The following is a 13,765-nucleotide window of genomic DNA, read 5'->3' on the forward strand; positions in this document are numbered from 1 at the left end:
CATTATTTACATATATTCTTACACATTTATATGCATAACAATTACAGACCATTCTCACTCCCAACCTCACACATCTTTCTACCATTCCTGTCCATCCCCCTGCTCTCTACAAATCTCTAACATTCATGTCCATGTATTTTGTTTGTGACCCATTGGGTTTAACCAGGGTTGTCTCTGTGACCATGGACTTGGAGCTGTGGGTCTGATGGGTTCAGCAGTACATACACACAGCTGAAGATGATTAATTCTTCCTTTCCCAGAATCTATCACTCTCCAGCAGTTCAGTAGTAAAAGGTAAGACCTCATGAGCCCCTCCCCATTCCATGACTGATTGTAGACAGGACTAATCTTGTCTGAACCCAATGTAAGTAACCACTATGGCTATATCATCTAGAGAATAGCATTTCACAGCCCTCACCCTGTCTCCAGCTCTTACATAATTCTCACCCCTTCTGCAAATTTGCTGAGACTTAGAATGGGTAGTGTAAATATCTTGCTTAGGCCTAAGTCCACAACCATGACTTATTCTCAGCATTTTGGGCAGCCATGGGTCTCTGCATTCATTGTCATTTATTGTGAGGAGAGGGTTCTCTGATTAAGGCTGAGAGTAGCTTTTATCTATAGGTATAAACACATATTTAGAATGTAATTTAATGCTATGTCAGTTTCCTTAAGTGACAATACTAAGTTCCTCCTCTGAGCCTGTGACCTCTACAGGCCTGAGTCATTAGTGGGTTTTATAGTGCCAGGCATGGGTTACTCCCTTCCCTTGTGAAGCAGGCCTCAAATACAATCAGAAGGCAGTTGGTTACCTAAACAACAGTCATTCCACTATTTCACAGTTAAGTAAAAGCCCTGCAGGTTGGTGTTTTAGTTCATACAGTTCCCTGTGGTCCTCCCACCCCCCTATCCCCCCCCCCCCCATCCCCTAGAGGCCAGCACAGCTCCCACCTAGCACTTTGAAAGCTAGCTAGCAGGGAGGAGGTTTCCAATTCAGTTCCATATTGTGTTTTTCATATCTTGCAATCAAGATGTGTGATGTCTTCTGCAATATGATCTTGTGGGCAACCAAGAGGACTAACAGGAGCCTGTATTGTAACTCTCTTCAATGTCTCTTTTGTATTTTTTATTTGGGTTACAAGATAGTGGTATTCCATATGGTTTCTTTATATTCCCTTTGTCCCAGGTAATCCTTCCCACATCATCTCTGCAATCTGCTTCTCACCACCCTACCTGCTTAAACCTTAAACCACAATGTCCCCCTTTACTTTCCTTTTACCTTCCTTCAGATGCCTCTCTCCAGGTTTCCCTCCCAGCCAGAAGCCACTCAGCCCTTTGTTTAAGGAACAAGAGTGGAGAAAGTACCTGAAACACAGGAAACCAAAGACAACATAGCTGCCATAAAGAATTTTACTCTTACCTTTTCTCTTCAGTCCTTCCAGTTTCCCACTAATCTCCAGCTGTGTAGCCTGTTTTGGTTGTCAGCTGACAGGAGCCAGGAGAGTGCAGCAGGGAGAGCCAGGCTCCTTGGTTTGCTAGAATAGAGGTGGGGCAGAGACTGCTGTGGTTATAGTGCATCCTCTGCCATAGAAATGTTGCTGGTTATCTACCCACGTGGTACTAATGATAATTATCTTGTCCATTTGGTGTTGTCACAAAATACTATAGACTGGTTGGATTATAAACACATTTATTTCTTGAAGTTCTAAAGGCTAGAAATTCCAAGATTCAGTGTCTGGTTAGAGCATAGATTCATAGATGGGAACTGCTAATTATCTTTACCATTGTAGAAAGGGGAAAGGCATCTCTTTGGGGTCACTGTAATATTGTCATAACTTAATATTGTCATAACCATATCCCGACCTCCTAATACTAGCATAGTGGCAATTAGGTTTTGACATAGAATTTAGGAGAGACACAAGCATTCAGACCACAGCAAATGTTGTTTCTGGATAAAATGAGTTAAGGTACTTAACATATTTTGTTTTGGAGATAGGAACTCACATAGTCAGGCTGTCCTTCATCAAACTTGCTTTATGGCCAAGGTTGACTTTGACCAACTGCCTCCACCTCTGGGTGCTGAGATTATAGGCATGCAACACCACACCCACCCACCACAATGGGATTCTTAGAATACTGTCCTTGTATTATTGTGTACTACTTGAATGTTGTAGGTTTTTCTTTAAGTTGGATTGTTTGTTTTTTGACTCGGAGTTTCTCTGTGTCATCCTGGCTGTCCTGAAACTCACTCTGTAGACCAGACTGGCCTTGAACTCAAGAGATTCGCCTGCCTCAGCTTCCCAAATTCTGGGATTAAAGGTGTGCACAGCTGGCTTTTAAATTGGATTTTTAACCTTTTCATTCATATATTTTGGTGAGATGAACTCATCACATGGACTTAATTGAAGTTTTTAAAAATATGCAAAATTTAAGCATGCATCTAGAATTATGAGCATACAGTTTTCAGAAGTATCATGTAAATCAGTTTAATGTATTATTCTACTTAGGTAAATTTAAATTACACCTGAGATTAAGTAGTCCTGTCTTGTACTTTTGTAACATCCTTTCCTGTTTCATTGGTAAATACTTCACTGTGAATCTCTAAAGAATAATCTAGTTGCATGCCATTATCACATCTTAGTTTTTCAAAAATCTGGTTTTATGGAAGAAAAGGGAGAGGAGACTTTTCTGGGTTAATGAAACTAAGAGATTTAGAACTAAATGCAATACTTAAACTTGGTCTCCAGATGCAGAAGGAAATGGGCATGAAAACATTGGAGACATTTTTAACACATATATGCTAAAAAAATAGCAGAAGGCATTATTTTTCTGAGTAATAATGGTGCTTGAGTTAGGAGATGCGTACTGATGTAGTTAGAATAGAATATAACAATGCAACAGCTACCTTCAGATGTGTAGATATGGAGACAAGCGTATAGGTAAGGCAGATATAACCTTTTTTGGTGATTGTACTAGTGTACTGTTCTTTCAAGTTTTCTGGCATCTAAAATACTGTATAATAAAACATTGGAAATAATTTTAGATTTATTTGAAATAAATACAAGTGCAAACAAAAAATTAAAACTCTTGTATTAAAGACTGAATTTTTATGGTTTCTCCAATTCTATATGTTGATATCGTTGCCCCCAGCTTAAAAAATTATTCATTGCTATATGTGTGTATGAAATCCACAGGTCATGTATGAAGCCAGAGAACAACTTGTGGAGTAAATTGGTTCTCTTTGGACCTTAATGTGACTTGTAGGGATCAAACTCAGGTCTCCAGGGTTGGAGGGCAAATAAGAACCTTTACCCACTAAGCCATCTTGCCAGCCCCAATCTCCACTTTTTATGGTATTAGGAGATGGCACCTTCAGTAGGTAATTAGAATTAGATGAGGGCATATAAGTGGGGGTTGAATAATGTTCCAGGAGATAATCAAACTGCTTCCATGGAAATCTGTTGGCATTTAAGTTGTATTATCTCCAGGGTACTAAGGCACACGGTCATCTTCTCACCTCTCAGTATACAAACACATAACACTTATTTCTTTAATTATACAGGTGACTTCATGTTTTAGAACGGTAGTTACAGGGTAGGGCACTGAAAGTTTGACTCTGCAATTTACTCTCTGACTGTCCTTGGAAACTTCCCAAATCTCTCCTTGTCTTAGTATCCTTTGTCTGTCAAATAGGGATGCTTGCCTCAGCCTGCAGTAGTCTTTAGGAGATGAAATTGGCCAGTGAAATTAACTAGCCTCAAAGCCAGCACTTGTAACATCCTCACCATCATTTCCTTTCCCAGGTAAATAAGAATCCTAGATTCAAGCCTGTCTAAGGAGTTGATGTCCACTAGGTGGCACCAGCCACATTAAATAAAATACCCTGATATCCTTGGTCAAAATATTGGAAGTTATAAAGAAACAAAACTGCTGTAGTAATAATCAATGTGCATATCTCAATGTAAGCATACCGTGACCCCCAAACTAAGCGTGTAACACAAAGTACATAAAACAGTGGATAGCCAAATGTGTTCCAAATTGTGATTCCAAGACTTTTTTTCTTGTTGTTAATAGGATGTGATTTGGAAAAGTATCCTCTTGAAAACTAGTGATTTTGTACAACCATTGTCTTCACAGACTATTGCTTTACACTGTCAATCACTCAATAACTATTGAGTATTTGCTGTGTGTTTGGCACTGATGTGGGCACTGTGATAGAACTCTGGATAGATAAGGAGCTGCTCCAGATGAATAGACAGGTTGTAACCACAGAGCTGCCCGGCCTAGGACCAGGATTGAGGTGTGTGTGTCATAAAAGCACCCCCTTTGACTATGCTGTTTGTATCTCAGTCTGAACTTTGCTAGCTTACTCAAATGTTATTTTTTTTTGAGACACATAATTAAAGAAATCAGTATTACATTTTTCTCTGTGTAGCCCTGGCTATCCTGGAACTCACTCTGTAGACCAGGTTGGCCTCGAACCCAGAGATCTGCCTGCCTCTGCATCCCAAGTGCTGAGATTAAAGGTGTGTGCCACTGCTACCATAGCTTCAAATGTTATTTTTATCATGGTGTCCACAACCCTTCTACCAACATACCATCTCAGAATTTCTGAAATGGTGACTCCACCCTGGGAGGAAGAGGACCACTCCTTATGCTCCTAACTTTCATCTTCTACCCATAATTAAGCTTTATAAGCTTCTTGGAACTGGCTTTCATTTTGGTTTGTTTTTGAGATAGGATCTCATCATGTAGCCCCCAGGCTGACCTCAAACTCATGATTCTCACGCCTTCACCTGCCTCATTTTGGGATTAAAGATGTACAGTATCACACCTAATTTGGAACTTGCTTTCTGGTGTGGTAAAATTGACAGAATACACATAACAATAATTTCAGATACTTGCAAATGCTCTAAAATGCTTAGAGCAGGGCAGGTGCTATAAAGCACCAGTGGCACAGGATGGAGAGAACATCTATATGCTCTGGGCAAAGACTACCTTGTTGGGAAGATAAGACCTGGGAAATAAAGCCGTGGTCTTTGCTAAATATTTGGGGAAATTAGGCAAGAAAAAGTGAAATGCACAAGTGCTGAGGACTGTGGAGTGGTGGGAAAACTGAGTGATACCTGTGTGCCTCGAGTTTCATGACATCCTGATGGTTAGTTGGGAAAATGCCAGACTTGTTTTAAAAGAGGAGAGATACTTCAGTACTAACAGGTTTAATTCAGTTGAGACACAGGAAAGGAGGGTGACCCTTACGCAAATAGAGGGGTTTCCTTTGAGGGAACTGAAACACGTACCTTACAGTTCTTTCTCTTAGTTTCAGTAGCTTTCTCTTGATTCCTTCAATCCATCTGAGTGTTCCTTCCATCTCCTTTCCAGACCACCCTTTAGTTAGGCTTGTCTGCGGGTCTCTGTCCACACTACTCTTCTAATCACCCACTGAATGTTTTCCCGTAACAATATTATTCAAAATAGACCACTAGACTACACCCTCCTCTCCAACTCCAGATATTTTTTTAATCTTCCAAATTCATTAGCATTTTTCTTTAGCTGCTTATTTGACACTTTGTATAAACACACCTTGAATTTAACACATCCAAAATTGGGATTTGGGGTTTTGAGCCCCCTGCCCCTTTATAACACAGAAACTGAAGCATGGGCATAACTATTGGGGTTAATCATAATCTCTACCTTGTTATTTGATACATAAAGTATCATGGTGAACATTATTTATGCTCATTAAGACTCCTTGTTCCTCTTTCCCAGAACATTTGAATGAGTGCATTTATACATCCTTCACTTTAGCTCCATGTTGCACCTGCCCCTTCATTCCCCCAATCAACTTCCTTTATTTCATACCAAAGTGATCATGTGTTGAAATGTGGATATCTAAGATTAAAATAGTCTGGAATGCTGATGCATGACATGGAGGAAACCTGCTTCAACAGTCATTTGGACCTGCTGTGAAGTTGCAGCAAGGACAAAACAACCCCCCCACCCCCCCGCCATGTGTGTGTGTTTACTGCTGTAACCTGAGCAAACCCATCCAGACTGATATAAATGCTATGTGACTATATATTTAGGAAACATCTCTCTCAGCCCTTATTTCTGACTGCCTGGCCATCCATCCATGTCCCCTAAAAGAAATTCTGGAACTGCAGTGTCCCATGCCAACCCTCTTCAATTTCAGTAATTATCATCATGCATTAAGTTACTCAGTCAGAATCCCAAAACAAGGAGCAATTATCTTAATTCCTCTTCTCCCTCAACATTAAGCCTGATCAGTAAGTTTTTCTAAATGTGTCTCTCATACATCCTGAACCTCTGCAATAGCCTTCTTCCTTTTCCAACTTCCAGACTTGGGATAAATATGCCTTCCCATTCTACACAGTCAGAAGGTGATGAAGGATCTACCACAGGAATTCTATCCCCTGCTCTTGCCCCTTGCCATCTTGTTTGTTCGTGTGAGAACTAAAATGATAGGTCCTTTTGAGCCTTTGAGGAAAATGCCTTGTACACAAAAATAAATCTACATTTCTTAGAAGAACCTTTTTAAAATGTAAATCTGGCTGGATGTGATAGCCCCAGCACTCCGGAGGCAGGGGCAGGCAGATCGCTGAGTTCAAGGCCAGCCTGGTCTACAGAGCGAATTCCAGGACAGCCAAAGCTGCACAGAGAAACCCTGTCTCGGGGAAAACAACAACAACAACAAAAACCCTTGTATCTTTATTCAATCCATGTATACTTGTCAGTATTCCTTAAAAATGCAGTGTAACTAATCTCACAATATATACACTTTATTGGTTCCTGTAACTAATACAGAGATGATTTGAAGTGCATAGTACATACAGGTATGGTGGTGCACACCTGTAATTCCTGCGACCAATCCTCTGTGATACTGCTTTTCTTGGTATGTTTGCCTCTCTGTTAGTCATTTCCCACATTAAACTATTAATTTAATTAGAACAGAGAGTGTATCTGTTTTGTTTACCATTTGCTGGATGCCTAGTCCCTAGTCTTGTGCCAATTATAAAATGGGTACACAGTAAGTTTTGATGAATAAATGAATGAGGATCTGATGAAAAGTCTAGTGCCTGGGCTAAAGGCAGGAGAAGCTGATGAAACAAGAAGAAGGTAGCCTGGACTTCTTGAGCAAAATTGACCTCACATTTCTCCAGAGTAGCTCCTTGGCCCAAGTTTGCTCACACCATGTGACTAGCTGTGTGGATACACCAGCCACCCAGTGTGCAGGAGAGCAGACATACCACACTCCCAGTGCTTTAATTCCTTGGGAGGAAGCAGAAACATAGAGCCCTCATTTACTAAAGCTTGTTATTTTGCCACAGACATTTAATAACTGGTTTAAACAAAAATATTAAGCAATCTCTTCTTTGTTTTAGAGACTAAATGTTCCTTTTTTACAAGCAAGTAAAACCACAAAAAGTCAGTAAAATGCAAGCTCTCACACATTAAAAGGAAAGTGTAACTCTACAATCTCAATTCAGTATCTATTCTCTCCATGTTTTAAAATAGTACATTTTTCTTTTCTTGATGATAAAAATAAGACTTCATATAATTTTATATAATTTAATACTAAAATCTTGCAAAGATAAACTATGGAAACAATCACATCAATGGAACTGGCTTTTATTTCTAAATCACAAAAGCTACTATGTCTCCTTTCATTTCCTACTCTCTCCTTGGGAACCAAAAAAAAAAAAGAAAAGAAAAACAAAAGCCTCATTCATCTCCACTTTAATTTCCTCTGAATCTATTTCTAGGTACCTAGGTCAGCTGATTGGATTAGCCAGGTAATATAACCCACCATTTTGCCTTTATCTCTTACCAGATGAGATTAAAATCTAAGCTCCTTAATTCAGTATGTGAGTCCCTTCATTATCTGGCTCCTGTCCTGCTTCCAGCCTTTCTCACCACTTCCTTCCCTGACTCAGTTGGGAGCTTACGGATAAAGGCCATGGACTCACAAGTCTTGAATGTGTCCAGACCTTTCCTACTCTAACAGAAACTTTGGAGTGCCACATCCTCTCTCAGATTTCCTAGTCTTGCTAGTAAAAGAATGTAAAAACTAAGAAGAACGCTTGAGGATAATTTTATCAGTGTTTAAAAGAAAGACCTCTGTAGATGGATTTTTCTTTGGACAACCAGCTCACAAAAAAAAAAAAAAAAAAAGACATGGAGACTTATTAATTATGAAAGCGTGGCCTATAGCTTAGGCTTGTTTCTAACTAGCTTTTATAATTTAAATTAACCTAGTTTTGTTAATCTACATTCTACCACATGTCTTTTTACCTTTCTTTCATTGTATATGTCCGACTTCCTCCATGTCTTGTTGGCATCTCTTTTGTGCCTCGATTATCTCCTCATACTTCCCCTCTCTGACCTGAAATCCTGTCTATACCTCCTGCCTAGCTGTTGGCTATTCCGCTTTTTATTATACCAATCACAGCAATGGCCGGTAAGCTTAAATCTCAGCCGCTGTTCTGAGGAGGAAGATGAAGAAGAGTAAGAGAGAAAAACATTCAGTTTGAATTAAGCATATGTGTTCAGTAATGGAGGCCAAGCCATATGGTGGATGAGAAGCCACCTAATAAAAGAGTGTGGGGAGCTTCAGAGAAAGAGTAAGGAAGCCCACAGTGTTAGAGAAAGCATGCTTAGGAAGAGAAAAAAGGAAAGGAAAAGTTACACTTTTTTGAGTAAGTACTTAGAAAAGCAGATATGCTTAACAGGGTTATATCTCCATAAGTGATTATACCAGGAAAAGTACATTATCTCAACAAAAAAAGTATATTATGTCATTTAAAGGATAATTATTTCTCCCAGGCTTTAGGTAAATCAATTAAGTGTGGCATTACATGCAAATAGCAGAGAGAGGAGCAGGAGTAAGTGAACAAGACCTCCGATGATCCACCTCCTTCTATGTGGCAGCACCAACAATCAACACATCCAATTTTGGGGTTTGTTTCCAAGTGGTTAAGCTGTTCTGATGAGCATGAGCAAAGGGAAAAGCTGAAGGCAGGGTAGAGGGAAGAAAACAGAAAGCAGAAAAGAATGCTAGGATAATGTGATATCAGGAAAAGAAAACTGAAACTAGAAGACTGATCTCTATGTGTATCCTTTAGAATTCACAGAAATGAGCAAGATTCTCTCATACTACACACCATGGCATCTCCTGAGTTCTTGGCCTCCTTCCTTGGTCCTGTGTCTTCTTCCTGTAAGAGTCATATACCCTTTATTTTCTCCTTCTGCCTCTTTGCCATGCTAGAACATACACCCCAGCACAACAGGTTCTTTATTTTGTTCCTGTACAAATTTCAAGCACCAAGAAGAATGAGTGCCGACACACATTAGATTTTTTAGTAAGTATTTCTAGATGGCTGAGTTAAGTGACAATTAGTGACATTGACTAAGGCTAACATGGACAGAGAATGGCTGTCTTCCAAGACAGCCAGTGTTTCCTGAACTTTCAGGACTACAGTTAAGCTCTACTACAACTCAACTTCTTGCTTACCTGGTTCTGTTTATTGGTTCTCCATCATTTCTCTGCATCAGGGCCATTTTCTCCATTGTGGTTCTGTCACTTTTTTTTTTAACTATCTCTTTTGTTCCTCTGACTTTCTCCCCTAACTATATCTATTTCTGTTTCTTCCATTCTTTCTAGACACATCATCCATGTGGCTTGCTTGTGGGTAGAGTTTATATAATTAAACTACAAGGGTCTGGGATTTCATTGTTTAAATGTTATTTGCATGGTAAGTATGTCCTGTTCTTCCTGAAATCAGACACTTTATGTAGCTCGCTTGACACAGATGCAGAATAACTTTAATTTTATTGACTGTCATCTTGGAGACCTAAGTCTCCAATACAGTATCTCAATATTTCTGAAACATGGACAGATACCTCACAGGAATGCCCATAGCACAGCACTATTCATAAAAACCAAAACTACAAACAGTACAAATAATCAAAACCAGTTGAATAGCTAAATACTTAAACAGTAGAACATTACATAACAGGAGAACCAGTAAATGGCTGCTGATGCAGAGACAGACGAATCCTCATAATTCTAACAATGAAATAAGACAAATACACAAATAAAGAAAAAATGAAATAATAATTATATTTATTGCAGTTCAAATAAAACAGGTTGTAGCAGGTATGGTGTTACATATCCATAATCCCAGCACTCAAGAGAGTGAGATGGGAGAATTACAAGTTCAAGGACAGCCATGGCTACATAACCCAGGTCTCAAAACAACTACAAAACAGGTTTTAGAAATTAAGACAGCTGTCATTCTAGTGTCAATGGCTAGGAGTGAAAGTTTTCCGGGAGCGGGGTATGCTTGTGTGTTAATATAGGTATGACTAACAGGAATGCACTTGTTTTGTGAAAATTCTTTATACAGTGTGTCTATGTGTATGTATACATGTGTGTACACACACATATAGTACTGGGTTGAAAATTTTGCTTAGATTGATGAACACTAATATATTATATATTTGGGTGAGAGGAGGGAGAACTTGTGGGACATTGTTGACCACAATGATGTTTACCACACCAACTATCACATGAAATCACATGCTTACACATATAAGTGGGATAAAGAGAACATCAAAATAATGATGAGCAGTGGCAAACTTGGAATGTCGGATTTAAAATATGTTTAATAGCTCTTCTCAGAGAGGACAAAACTAAGTAGTATAAAAGGTAACTTGGGGCCAGATTTGGTAACACACACCTGTTGAGCTCAGCACTGAGGAAGCTGAGGTTGGAGTGTCACAAGCTTGAGACTAGCCAGGATAAAGCTGTCTTGGGGATGAAAACACCAAATCCAAAACAAAAGATAACTTTACATTTATTAAATAATACATTTCCAGATTTACATGTATTGGTTTTGTTTTTCATTTGCTATTGAATTTCATATACACTAGTGGAATCATCTTATAGGTTAGGAATATAACAAAGGACAACTTTAATTTCAAATTAAACACACTATACAGTATGCTTGTTATTCATAAAATGCATGAAAGAAAACAGTATTCCCAGAGTGTGCTGTGACATAATCTTTTATAGTCACCGTAGACCCAAGATTTTATAAGACTAGCTTTATTATAACATGGAACTTTGGTATTTCCTTTAAAGAAAAAAAGCAGTATTTTACTCTTTTAAACAGAAGTATTCATCCATTTTCTGCAAGACTATTATTACATAGTCTTTAGAGATACTATTGTTCCATTATAGGCAAGTGCCACAATGAGGATGAGACAGCAGTATGATTCTGGTATGTCCTGGTTAGCTACAACCAGAATGCACGGTCAGCTGCCTTCATGAGGCAGCTATCATCTTCCTTCAGAAGTCAACACATGGCTTCTAACTGTATTTAAGAAGAAACCAGGAATAGAATAGAACATTATGCCTTTAAAATACCAAGGACATTTAGGAATTGCACACATCTGAGCCAGAGCACCCTATGGTTCTCAAGCAGAGCATCTCAGTTGAGGCTACATACTTGTTTTTCTCTAGAAATGAAGTGCAGTTTTACTCCAGTATGAACTATGTAGTTAGTGCAGGAGACCAAAGACTATATATTACATGGATACCTAGAAATTGTTGGTACTCAGAAAATATCAAGTAAAAAAATTTAAAAAGTAGGAAATATTCCGGCTTAAAATGTGTATTTTTAATGCACATTTCCGATGGGTATATTCAAAACTATTTTTATTTTTGTATTGACTCCATTTAGAATACTTTGTATTTAAAAGCTCACTTTAAATATAGACTACTATAGATAATTTACTTTTTAGTTTTCTGGTTTTTTTGGGGGGGTTGTTTTGTTTTGTTTTGTTTTTGTTTTTTCGAGACAGGGTTTCTCTGTGTAGCTTTGGAGCCTGTCCTGGAATTTGCTCTGAAGACCAGGCTGGCCTCAAACTTAGAGAGATCTGCCTGCCAAGTGCTAGGACTAAAGGTGTGTGCCACCACCGCTCTGCCTTAGATTGTTTTTAAAGTGGTTAGAATTCCATGACTGTTTCCTCTGAGCACTATTGAATAGTTAGAGAAAAACTTGTCCTCATCACCATGGTCTTCTATAAAAAAAAGGGTTTGGTCAAAATTGTCTTCATGTTAGATTTTTTAAAATGTGGTCTCACTATGCAGCGCAATAGACCATGAGCTCTTGCTCCTCTTGCCCCAGCCTCGCAAGGCCTAGGATGGTAGATGTGCACCACCATGCCTGGCTCTCATGTCAGACCGTAAGTAGAAGAGAGCTTATCTGCCCTTATACAAGGAGCACTTATACACAAAAAGATAAGCTAAAGCTGCATTTTAAAAATAGAGATTATAGGGAATAGAGAGATGGCTCAGTGGTTAAGAGCACTTGTTGCTCTTGCAGAGAACCTGGATTCAGTTCCCAGGACCTATGCAGCAGCTCACAACCATCTATAACTCCACACCCAGGCTATCTGATACTCTTCTAACCTCTTGGGCACCAGGCACATACATGGTACACATATGAACAAGACACTCATACACAAAATAAATCTAAACAAAATTATGTTTCAGAGATTGGTTTTATTTTTTTAAGCTCTTTAATGAATGCATTAGTAATTCTGTTTTACCTTTCTCACTGCGATCAACACAACCCATGGATTTCAGGGTCAATCAGGGAATCATCTTCCTTTTTGATTAGTCCTTCCTGACTCACTTGCTCATAAAGTTTGTATGTCAACACTTACTGCAACTTAACAGGGATAGAGCCTACCCTGTGGGCACAGACAGCAAACCTGTTTGGTGTTAGCAGCACTGAGCACAGTCACTGGACATTGCTGATTTTCAGGGATAATTCTCATGGTTTTGTATATTTTAGAGCTAAGCTGCTTATTTTCTACATTAAGACATAGAAATGACAAGTGTTTCTTGTGTAATACCTAAGAAGTTTAAAAATGTAAATTTTCTTTTTTTGTTTTGTTTTTCAAGACAGGTTTTCTTTATGTAACAGCCCTGGCTGTCCTGGAACTCACTTTGTAGACCAGGCTGGCCTTGAACTCACTGAGATCCACCTGCCCCTGCCTCCCAAGTGCTGGGCTTAAAGGCGTGCGCCACCACGGCCCAGCTAAAAATGTAAATATTTCTAACATAGCAGTAAAAGGATGGCTGTTTAAGTACGATGAAATAATCAGTGCAGAGAACACTTGCAGAGAATGACCTGATGGCCATGTCTGTCTAGGAGTCCTTGCTGACAGTGACCCCTGAACCCACTCTCAGGAAGCAAGTCTACGCATGGCCTGTGAAAGAAAAGGGGAAACAAAACATTGACCAACTTAGTTCTCTTTAGGGCTACATTATCTTTTTTTAAAATATGTTTTTCTAGTATTGGTTGCTTGATTTTTCCCAGATATGTATCATAAAAAAAAGGAGAGAAGACAATTTCAATTCTCATCATACTTCTAATTGGGTTTATGTAAAGCAGTGATTACTGTTCATTGGACACTAAGTATAAAACCCTACTCTTCATATGCAGCCTTCAGTTTTCACCACTCTGTGTATTACCATGCAGGTACTGAAATGAAAGAGGAATGTGCTGGCTGAACAGCCAGTAAGAACCAGATTCAGGAGTAGCTCAACAGGTCTGTCTGGTTTCAAATCCCAACTGCTACAATGCTTCATAACCTTAGACGCCTTGGCTGAATGATCATTTTATGTGGAAATTAGTAACAATCTATTCCGCAGTGTGGTAGTCACTCAAGT

The 13,765-nt window shown here is 39.0% G+C and overlaps 1 protein-coding gene across 3 annotated transcripts in view; it reads right to left on the reverse strand.

Moving 5' to 3' along the window:
• Positions 1–9,831: 9,831 nt before the first annotated feature.
• Positions 9,832–13,765, reverse strand: part of Slc26a4 (solute carrier family 26 member 4) — a 54,041-nt gene continuing 50,107 nt past the window's right edge. For all 3 annotated transcript variants that reach the window (XM_052738277.1, XM_052738278.1, XM_052738276.1), the window contains one exon: positions 9,832–13,302. In XM_052738277.1, coding sequence (XP_052594237.1) covers positions 13,279–13,302 — 24 coding nt within the window. In that variant the 3' untranslated portion in view covers positions 9,832–13,278. The remainder of the gene's footprint in view (positions 13,303–13,765) is intronic.

The sequence above is a fragment of the Peromyscus californicus genome, unplaced genomic scaffold (genome assembly GCF_007827085.1).
Source record: "Peromyscus californicus insignis strain IS unplaced genomic scaffold, ASM782708v3 Scaffold_15__1_contigs__length_86483966, whole genome shotgun sequence".
Taxonomy (NCBI): domain Eukaryota; kingdom Metazoa; phylum Chordata; class Mammalia; order Rodentia; family Cricetidae; genus Peromyscus; species Peromyscus californicus.